The sequence below is a fragment of the Columba livia genome, chromosome 13 (genome assembly GCF_036013475.1).
Source record: "Columba livia isolate bColLiv1 breed racing homer chromosome 13, bColLiv1.pat.W.v2, whole genome shotgun sequence".
NCBI lineage: Eukaryota > Metazoa > Chordata > Aves > Columbiformes > Columbidae > Columba > Columba livia.
Window position 1 is genome coordinate 15351191 of NC_088614.1, and position 11447 is coordinate 15362637.

Sequence of the window (11447 nt, forward strand, 5' to 3'; positions counted from 1 at the left end):
TACATACACACGTATATACATGTGTGTACATATATATACATGTATCTCCTTAATCTTCAAAATGTCATGAACTCCCTTGGCTCTTGCCACTAGCTAAGGTATGCTAGATACTAATAAGATACACTATTTATTAGAGTTCGTTGGAGCAGTCATTACTGTATTGGAAGAAACTATAACTTTTTACTTTCTCATGCAGGCACTGAAGAGCAACTCAATATTTTCCTTGAGAATACATAAAGAGAGCGAGTTTAATTTCACATATATCTTAGAGCAGTGGACAAAAAAGTATAGTTCTGGCACTCATGTTGTGTTAAGTGAGTATTTTCTTGTTGTCTAGTTGTGGTTATGTGTTCATGGTGACTTGTGTTCTACACTAAGTACTTATACTAGGTTATCACTTCCACAGTTAACCCTTTATTTGTTATTAGGTCTCAGGGTTAAGTGCTGTGAGGGAAAACTGTACTTATTAGAGAGAACATAAAAGAGACTTTTTGATGCATTAAACAACTACTGGTACTTTCGGAGAAATTCCATTATTTCACAGTTGTCTCCTACTACAAAAGATACTTTCGATTTAAAAGAATTTCGAAACTTTGAAGACTTATTCTAATCATTTCCTTTATATTCTGGCAGAATTTAATTTTTTCAAGTTGTTTGCAGTAGTAAAGGTTTTTGCCCAGTTTCAGACTTAGTTTTTCCATTTTGTACATCAAAAGCAAAAAGATTGCTAAATTACATCTGCTTTGGAGGTTCATACGAAGGTGTTAGCATTAATGTAACTTTTGCAAAGTAATTTCAGTGGGCAGCTGTGTTTATTCTGTGATACTGCTATGAAATATAGAGTTACGCTAAATTATTAGAGACTGTTTCTGCCGTGTGCTTATGAAGTGTACTGACTGAAGAAATAGAATGCCTTATGTAAGTGTTTTGGGAAAGACCTTTTTCTCAGTTCTTAAGTCAATGGGTAGGGAGAATAAAACAGCCATTGCTAACGGGAGGTAATACTTCACATGCTTAAGGTATTGTGTGTTATATGTGTGTATAAAACATGTGCTTAGTTTTAACAGATGACTGCATGCAGCCTTTGGGAATTACAGATGCAACTTGCGTGGTACACTTCAGTTTCCCTTCTCCAAGCATCTTTGTTCAGCGTCTACACAGCCTGTCTGATAATTTCTGTAATGTGATAAAGGTTTGAGTAAATCTTTAGTGGGTTAGTATTACATTTTACTATTGAGTGGTGGATGCATTAAAGCTTTTAAAAAATGTAATTTTATGGGTTTTTTTAGGATTCTTCTGTAGATCAGGAATATACAAAGGCGAGGTCAGTCATTCTGCTAACAGAAGACAGTGCATGTCATGCACCTGAGATCCTGCACTATTTGCAGCACGCAGAAGCTGAAATACCGCCAGAACTGTGTGATATTACTGCCAAGGTACTAGAGGCTGAAGAAGAGAAGAAACTTTCAAGGCCACTGTGTGCCTATCTTAAAACATTTGGGATTTGCAAGTAAGGAAATATCGAGTATTCTTGACACATATTTACACAAGAAGGCACTGTGTGCCCCGAATGATGGCTGCTTCTACTTCCTTGATGAATTTTCCTGTTGCACACTTATTCAAACTGAGTTTTGTTCATGATTTTTTGTTGTCGTTGTTCACTGTTGCATCTGTTTCACTCTTCTTAAATACTTTTATGAAAACAAAATAACATTTCTATGGAGACAAATCATACATTGACATAGTAGCATAATTCATTACAACTTCTGTGTAGATGTTCTTGAGGGAACTTTAAGCCATTGTTTTGATTAGTATTGTAACCATAATTGCACAAGGTTTGTGCTTCTCTCTCTCCCGTATCATCTCCTGTCCCTCCAGAGTGGGTAAATAGATGATGACTTTTCAGAGCTGTGTGTAAATGGATTGTAATTAGTGCCTGAAGGAGGAAGCTTAAATGTTCTGAGGTGTGCCTTCTATTGTACGTAACTATTATTGCAAGTAAGAAAAAAAATCAGTAATGGTGTTTGTTTTACTCTGAAACAAGTTTTCTGTTTTGTTGTGTAAACTTCCAGCAAGAGCTTTTTGGCCGTTGCTGCGTAACCCCTCAAAGTCATTGGTGCTATTTGAGACAGAAAGTGAATATGAAAGGCTGATGAAATGTTAGTGTTTAAAGCTGTTGTAAGTCACATCAAAATAGTTTTCAATTGAAAACAAAGGACTCTTTTCTAAAACTTTTTTTTTAATACATAGGAATAGAACAGCGTGTCCAGATTGTCATCAAATTAATTTTGAAATAGATGTGCCCCAGAATATACTAGACAAAATTACACAAACATCTGGATGTGTGACAGTAAGTCGTTTTTATTTACCTTGGCTTTGGGTACCAGGAAGACAGGTCTTAAATAGCTACTTAGCATATTACTTATTTTTTCATATTACATTAGTGTAACTGTATTATGTACACTGTATCTATTGGATATTTATTTTTTCGCTTTTTTCCTCTTTCCCGTGCATAAATAAGTGTGCCATATTTTCCCTTAATCCTTAGCTTGAATTTGAAATTGTTTTGTGGGTGATTTAGTTTACCTGAGATTTTCTTCTGCATTGAAGATGCCCGTTCTATGGGAAGAGGGTTTATGTTCTTTCTATTCCTTCCCCCTATAAATTGAGACCATATACTGAAATTAACAAAGCTTAAAGTGCCTATAAACTTCAGTTACATTTATTGTATAGGGAGCACAAACATCTTTTGAAGTGAAGTGGAAGATGATGCATGTTTTGTTGGAAGTGGGGATTTTTAATTAGCTGACATTTTCATGCAAACTTGCTGAAAAATTAACATATTCCGGCCTTGTCATGTGAAACTAGTATTTTCATTTGCAGTATCCACAGAAAATGGGATACAGCTTCTCCCTTATCTTCTAGATGAAACAGTTATTTCCTACTAAGGTATCAATGCTTGTTTAAATTTTTTTTCATACAGAGTGCTGTTCTAATTCTACTCTTTTTTTATAATAGTTTCACAGTCATTAAACCTTCATGGTTATTGAGTTGACTTTGCTATGGTAGGTCTCCACATCCCAGTAGCAGTTTGTATCTCCAGCTCCCTTTACCTGGCTTTTCAATCCCTTCTGTACTGGAGTGTCTCAGTGGTATTATAGTGTCTCTCTTGTCTGCTTGTTGGATGGTGATCGCCAAGGACACGTATATAAACATTGGTGCTTCTTCCCAAAGCTAGCATGTGGCTCTAAGAAGTGCCGTATGCCCTCTGTTTGGATACGCTGCTTCTGCCTTCTTCCTGTCCTGTCTTTAGCAGAATTCAGATGCCTTCAGTTCACATAATTAAAGGGTGTTACCCATTCCCAAAAGTCACAGGTTGTGAGAATGGAAAATAGAGAGAACTGAGTGGATTCCTTGGTGTCACTCTATTTCTACCTAGTAAATAAGCTTTCATTGGTAGGTGTGAGTTCAAACCCATTGGCAACCTACATGTATCCAGTTTTAGTGCCTTAGACTGGGAAGAGATTTCAGGACACTTTTATTAGAAACTTGCACTCTGGACCATTTCCTCATCTACTTTTGCCTGGGTGTGTGTCTTACAAATCAGTTATCACTTTGATAAGCATTCACTTTCTTTTTTGTTTGGAACCCAGTGTGTTTCTGTCTTTAAGAACCTCGAGTTGCACCGTGCTTTTTTTAAGCTTTTTAGTAAGTGGAAATTATCTTTCTGGTCCTCTTACTATCCTGTCTGGCCTCGTACACCCAGCTCTACCTCAGTACGTCTTCCTGGTGTGACCCTTTGCGTGGAGTACACCCAGTATTTTATGCATTGGTCTTGATAGTAGTGTACTCATAGTTTTTTTTATGTAAGTAATTTTAGTGCAAAAAGAGTGAAGGCCTCATGCTTCCCCAGCCAGTTCTACTGAAACTCACTGTAAGGCTGGAGAACACCTGAAATTATACTTGAACAGTGTGGAAAGGCTTTGTGGTTCATAGCTGGACAGGTAATACTATAGTTCACTGGTGTTTTGTTTAAGTGGAATACCACCGAGACCCAGCAGTTCTTGCTCTGTAAATCCATGTCCACTGTTAGCTGGTCTATGGGCAGTTAGTTTTAATTAAGTCTTTTGAATAATATAATAACTACTCGTAATCTTCTGAAATGTGTGTATGCAGCAGCATCTCTCTCACCTCTTTGGGCTAGAAAGAGGTAGGTCATCTTGAATATGAAAACTTACGTGTCATTAATTTAAATAAATCATCCAGTCCTCCCTTTTTCTAATGTTTTTTTATTTTTTCAGATACTGCCTCTCCACATTGTAAATGCAACAAACTACTTTGGTCGAATAGTAGATAAACAAAAGGATCAGTATACCACTCTCGCTAAAGAAATGAATGAGTATTTTAAGAAACCTGGTAGTAAGATTTCAGTTGAAAATGTGGAGAAGCTAGCATTGTATGGATTATGTGAGGAAACACATTTTCACAGGTAAAAGTGTTATTTTTTTATAAATTGTGTGCACTTTTTATATAAATTATTTTAAAGCACTGTTTAGTTTAAAAAAGTCAACTCACACCCAAAACCAGCAAAAAAATCACTGCTATCCAAATCACTCTTTAAAAAGCAATCACATACTCTTTAAGTTACTGAATGGAGAATAGAATGACTACCCACATACACGCAGGTACATATTTTGGTAATAATATACCATTTTTTAAATATTAGATTTTTTTTTTCCAACTGATTATATGAATAATAATTCTGTGTTTCCTCGCCTACTGTGTGAAGGGTTCAGGTGGTAGAGATTTCCCCAAAAGAAGAGGAAAATTCGTTCTTTAGTGTCAAAGTTAAATATATAGATGAAGGCAGAACAAGTCAAGTTCAGAACTATCAGCTGCTTCACTTACCTGCAAGGTTTCAGTGTCTGCCGCCTCAGGCTGTGGAATTTGTGGTTTGTAGACTGAAACCCATTGATAACGAAATAGAATGGAACCCAAAGGTAATGTTTATCACGTTTTCCATGGTATTTGCTTTAACTTCTTTAATTTCTGTGTGTTATTTTCTATAAGAAAACAGTTATGAACTGCAAATTTAGTTACCAAATTTCATTGCTTATTAGTATTGCCAATAAATATCTGCTATTAGAGCAGATTCTAAGAAGTCAGTGTTGGTTGTTTTCCTACAAAATGATAAAGTGAAATTTTTGTGATTTTCTTCTGTGATTTAAATGGCATCCTCCAGAACGTGTTATTGCTGCTTTTCAATCTGCGGGGCATAACAGGGAAAGGGTAGCCTCTGTACATTGACCTATGTTTGAATGTTCTACCATTCAGGAAGCTCCTTCCTTAAAAGCTAGTTCTATTTTAACCTACACTAAAGTGGAAGTATTTCACTAGTTTACTCAAAACTGGTTTTATTTGTTGAATACCCTGTGGCTGTTAAGCTCAGATCTTTTCATTGTAATTAAAATAACTGTAGAGTTATGTTGGTATACTTCTCAAGTGCAGCAAAAAATTCTTTTTCCTAGGTAACTCATTATATTGATTACAAAATTAAAGGAAAACTACATGAAGCAAAAATAGTACTTACCTTGGGAAATACAGCTTGGGTTGACCCAATGGTAGGTATAGAATTTTAGCATTACAAAATATTTGTATTGAAACTCCTTTATAACAAGAGCACCCATTCTTCTCTTTCCTTCTGTCTGTTCCTACTTTAGTTTTATTCTACGTGTTGTTTACATAATACCGTTGGTTAATTTACTGCGATGGTGTCTGAACACTGGAACAGGTTGCTCAGAAGTTGTAGAGCCTCCATCCCTGGGAAACTGATGGAACGACTTATCCTTGGTGCCATCTCAAGGCATATCAGGAATAAGAGGGTCATTAGTGGCAGTCACCATGGCTTCACCAAGGGGAAGTCGTGCTTGACCAACCTCATTGACTTTTATGAGGACATAACAAGATGGATGGATGATGGCAGAGCGGTGGACATGGTCTACCTTGACTTGAGTAAGGCATTTGACACAGTCTCCCACAGCATTCCTGCAGCTAAACTGAGGGAGTGCGGTCTGGATGATTGGGTGGTGAGGTGGACTGTGAACTGGCTGAAGGGAAGAAGCCAGAGAGTCGTGGTCAATGGGGCAGAGTCCAGTTGAGGCCTGTACCCAGTGCAGTGCCTCAGGGGTCAGTATTGGGGCCTATATTATTCAATATATTCATCAGTGATTTGGACGAGGGAATAGAGTGACTGTCAGCAAGTTTGCTGATGACACCAAGCTGGGAGGAGTGGCTGACACGCCAGAGGCTGTGCTGCCATCCAGAGACCTGGACAGGCTGGAGAGTTGGGCAGGGAAAAATGTAATGAAATATAACAAGGGAAAGTGTAGAGTCTTGCATCTGGGTAGGAACAGCCCCAGGTTCCAGTATAAGTTGGGGAATGACCTATTAGAGAGCAGTGTAGGGGAAAGGGACCTGGGGTCGTGGTGAACAGCAGGATGACCATGAGCCAGCACCGTGCCCTTGTGGCCAGGAAGGCCAATGGCATCCTGGGGTGTATTAGAAGGGGGGTGGTCAGTAGGTCAGAGAGACTCTGCCCTGGTGAGACCACATCTGGAATACTGTGTCCAGTTCTGGGCCCCTCAGTTCCAGCAGGACAGGGAACTGCTGGAGAGAGTCGAGTGCAGGGCAACAAAGATGCTGAAGGGAGTGGAACATCTCCTGTGGGGGGAAAGGCTGAAGGAGCTGGGTCTCTTTAGCTTGGAGAAGAGGAGACTAATGGGTGACCTCATTAATGTTCACAGATATCTAAAGGGTGAGTGTCAGGAGGATGGAGCCAGGCTCTTCTCAGTGACAACCAATGATAGGACAAGGGGTAATGGGTTCAAACTGGAACACAAAAGGTTCCAGTTAAATTTGAGAAGAAACTTCTTCTCAGTGACGGTGACAGAGCACTGGAACACTCTGCCCAGGGAGGTTGTGGAGTCTCCTTCTGTGCAGACATTCCAACCCGCCTGGACACCTTCCTGTGTAACCTCATCTGGGTGTTCCTACTCTGGCAGTGGGATTGGACTGGATGATCTTTTGAGGTCCCTTGCAATTCTTAACATCCTGTGATTCTGTGATTCCTTGGAGACACTAAGAAGCTGTGAGGAGGTGGCCATGGGCAGCTGGCTCTAGATGACCCTCCTTGAGCAAGGGGTTGGACGAGATGGTCTCCAGAGGTCCCTTCCAACCTCAACCATTCTGTGATGAACATGTGTGTTTGTATATAAATGGAATACATGATTGAGTAAAACTTGAACTTGGAATCTGAATAGGCACCAGTAACAAAGCACCACATTAATTTTAAGTGTCATCCAGCCTATTCCACAAAGTTAATAACAAAAGTATATTTTGAAAGTACTAGTTTTTAGAGTTTTGTCTTGTAAAATCAGTTCTATAGTTTGTCACACATGGCCCTGAAAGACTGAAACTTGGATCCTGCAAGATTGTTTGCTGATACCTAAGACCTCTAGTACTAGACTAAATTTATTCGGTTTATATTTCTGAGTCTTGGTTGTCTTTTTTGGTTCTTGCACTAGTTTAGAGTTAGCTTTATCCTAAATTTTTTCTGCAAATTGAAAAGCTCTTAAGCTTTTTTCCTTAGTTTTCTTGATCAGAATCATAGAATTGTTTAGGTTGGAAAAGATCTTTATGATCTTAAAGTTGAACCGTTAACCCAGCACTGCGAAGTCCACCACTAAACCGTGTCACTAAGCACCACATCTACACATCTGTCAAATACCTCCAGGGATGGTGACTCAACCGCTTTCCTGGGCAGCCTGTGCTGCTGCTTTATAACCCTTTCAGTGAATAATTTTTTCCTGGTGTTATCACAATGAAATAGATGGTGATACTTTGAAAACGGCTAAGCGTGGGTAGGTTCCTGTTTGAAAATCAGAGAAAACTAATGGCTTACAGGTATAAATAAATGAGGGTGTGTTTAAAGTTTTATGTAAAGAATAGCTTAGAGTTGGAGAGAGGCAGTTTATGAACTGTTGTTTCCATTTAGTATGTTTTGTAATTCAAGGTCCGGGTTGCCAGGCTTCCAGGTTTGAACATGTCTGTCAGCGAATACAACGTTCGGTCTGAGATTTTGTCTACGGGTCTGGGAACTGACAATCCGGAACATATAACGCAACTTCAGAAGCTGTGCAGACACATGAAAGTATTAGATAATTCAAAGAACTTGGAGCATTTGTAAGTGTTTGACGATTTTTTTCAGCATATACATGACTAGGAAAAAAATATATTTAATTTTAACTGGATGTTTTCATGATTAATATTACTGAATGTGATGTTCATTTAAACACAGAGACAATAGTGTTTGTGATACATCTGATTTCCTTTAACTACTTTTTAGCCATGTAACCATCACAGGAAGAATAATACCAATTCTAGACGATGTTGCACTAATACTTGATGCAGGTAGTCGAGTTTATCATAAAAATATGGAGTCTGAATTAAGATTCTGTTATCTTTTATTATAACCAGTTTCCTTTCTGAGTGCATACCAGTCCATATATTGAGCATATCGGTGTCATGGTGCCTGTCTGAGCTCTCAAGTACATTGACTCTTGCAGTGTTCCCTGAATCTCGAGTCCAGCCAGTGAAACCCCCAGCTGTGCAGCTGCAGAGCCACAGCTCTCTTACTAATAAACAAAGAACTTTGGAATATTCTGAAATTTTTACTTTTTCTTAAAGTCAGAATGAACTACGACCAAAAAAAAGCCCCCAAACCTACTGGAATTACTTGTGAAGGGGAATTATGTTGCTATCTAGGTTTGTCATGCACAGTAAGGCCAATAGATTTTTATGTTTCCAAAGAAAAGCTGGTACCATCAGAACTGTGTATGTTATCTGACCTTGGATTTCTGTATAAATGCTTCTTACTGAGTTGCTGAAGTTCAGCAACACTCTGACATTTACAGTTGCTAGTTAGTTTCTATATGTTAGAAAGCAAAACGTAACTTCAAAAGGACTTTAAACTATGATTAGGAATCCTTTAAATATTCAACATATTTAAACCTGTTCTTTTAAAAATGTCTCTGTGTGTTCAGAAGCATAAAAGAGAATGCAGCTGGTCCAGAGGATGCATCCAATCCACAGAATATGTCCATGCAAGAAAATTCTACTGGGAACTCTAATTCTTCCAAAATTACACCTGGGAATCATCCATGTGGTAAACCTTTTCAATATTTAATTGAAGTTTTAATTTTTGTTTAGGTTAGATGCTTCAGTGTCACCCTAAAAATAATTTTACCAGATGCAGTCTTCTCTGAGTATGCAGAATAGCACCATATAGCTCATGTTTGCAATAAGCCACAAATACCTTATAGTTAGCAGCCTGCAAATGGCAGGGAGAGTAAGCCCTGTCAATATAGCTGAATCACTATTTGGGAAATTCTGTCCTTGAGAGACTTGGAATTGTTTGGCTGTGAATGGAATGTGTGAGCAGGAAATTTCTCCTGCAGAAAGGGTGAGCATTTTGCTGTCAAAAGCCATAGGGTTTAAGGAAATCAAAACCTCTTCAAATATGAGGTAACGGCATCGTTGTCTGGGAGGCTTATTTTTTTTTTCCAGGATTCAGGGTGGTAGAAAACGGCTTCTTTTTTTTTCCTTTTTAATCTAATGGTCAGGGATGTTTATTCAGTCAGCAGGGGCTTAAAAGCACGTGGCTTTGTCAGTCACAGAAGGGGACAGAGGATGATGTGGCAGCAGTTGGCACATGAGTTTGGAGTGGTGAAAGCTGAGGGGTTAAAAAGCTGCAGCACACAGATCCTGCAGTGCTTGTCATGGGAGGCTTTTTGTCCTGGTGTAGTACAGTGACTGTAATGTCATGTTTCAAGCTGTGATGGTAACATCAATATTATTTTTCATCCCTGTTTTGAAACTGGGAAAACCTCTGTCTGACCTGGAAAACTTTGCATTTTTGGTGGGTTTTTAAAATTTTCTTAGACCAACTATAATATTCTTTTTAGTTAAAATTCTCCGTTGAATTATGAACTTTATGAAAGATTTATGAAAGACTTAATTATGAAAGATTTAATAATCTTACCAAATAGGAAGTATCCAATATAAACTCCAAATACAGTCTTGCAGTAGTAATGTGATTGCGAGCAAGTTATTATGGTACTGGGGTATTCTAGAAGTATCTGGTTTCTATAGTAGAGAGAAATATAAGATTTTCTGGATTTCTTATTTTTAGATGATGTAGCTCAAACTAAGGAAGCAGAAGACTCTACCCTGCATCAGCATAAATGGTACAAAAATTCAGAGTGATTTGTTCCCATGCTTTTTTTTTTAATGTGAACTGCCAAACCTTGATGAGAAATGAGTGTTTGTGCCTGTGGTCAGTTGAAAAGTTTACTTTGACTTTCTGAGGTTGGTCTTGCTACTGTTACCTTACCCTTTGTCATTACAAAACCAAACTGACGGCATCCTTAAATGAGGAGTAGGTTTGATCCCTTTGGATAGCAAAGTTAAGGGAGAGTGTGTCCCCACGTGAACCAGTAGATGTGCTTCTCCAGCGACTGAGATCGCTGCACTCTTGTGGCAAGCTTGGCTGACATCCTATCACGTGCTTTCCTGACACTGTTATTCAGTGACGAATTATCGTGGCTGAGTACACCTACAGATGTTGAAAGTCAGTTGTCTGTTTCGGAAAAAATCCAACTAAACTCTCTTTATTTTAGCTTTAATCCAGAAATAAAGTGGTATCAAAATGAAGAGACTGTTACAGTGAAGGTAAAAATAGCAAGTGTGGCTGACTGTAAATGTGAGTTCTCTGGAAAGAAGGTGGTTTTCAGGTAGGTTTAAGAAATGTGAGTATAGTTAACAAATTATTTGATTGTCAGCTTGCAGTTAATTTTTTTCAACTTTTTTATAATATAGTGCTTATTCAGGAGACAAACGTTATTTGGCTGACATGGAGCTACATCGAGATATACTTGCAGAAAAGTCTACCTGTGTGATTAAGGAAACAGAGGTTATTATTGTTCTTGTGAAGGAGAATAAAGAAATGTGGTGCAAATTACTGAAGAACAAGGTGAAGTGGAAATTAATTTGAGAATTATTGAATGTTCTGAACATACTGACTGTGTGTCAGTGCAGATACTTCAAGCTGTGTTTTTTCATCAACAGAATCTTCATGTGTCTTTTGATTTTGAACACTGGGAAGACTTTGAAGACAAAAGCCCTTTTCCAGTTGGTAAGGAATGAATGAGTCGGTGTTTATCATGAGTAAAATTACTTTTGCATAGGTTTTATCTGAAATACTCCTTTATTTGAGATATGTGACGCTTTGCTGGTGTGCTCAGATTCTCTGAAAACAAATGACGAGATCTCTAATAGCAAAATATAGGCAGCATGGTATTTTTCTACCAGAATAGCATAGAAAAAATGTA

At 38.2% G+C, this 11447-nt stretch overlaps 1 protein-coding gene across 1 annotated transcript in view; it reads left to right on the forward strand.

Moving 5' to 3' along the window:
- Positions 1–11447, forward strand: part of TDRD12 (tudor domain containing 12) — a 67923-nt gene that overhangs the window by 20248 nt on the left and 36228 nt on the right. The window contains exons 16-28 of the mRNA XM_065028368.1: positions 197–314; positions 1059–1192; positions 1290–1510; positions 2251–2350; positions 4302–4489; positions 4790–5000; positions 5529–5621; positions 8072–8241; positions 9102–9223; positions 10250–10304; positions 10737–10850; positions 10936–11089; positions 11185–11251. Coding sequence (XP_064884440.1) covers positions 197–314; positions 1059–1192; positions 1290–1510; positions 2251–2350; positions 4302–4489; positions 4790–5000; positions 5529–5621; positions 8072–8241; positions 9102–9223; positions 10250–10304; positions 10737–10850; positions 10936–11089; positions 11185–11251 — 1747 coding nt within the window. The remainder of the gene's footprint in view (positions 1–196; positions 315–1058; positions 1193–1289; positions 1511–2250; positions 2351–4301; positions 4490–4789; positions 5001–5528; positions 5622–8071; positions 8242–9101; positions 9224–10249; positions 10305–10736; positions 10851–10935; positions 11090–11184; positions 11252–11447) is intronic.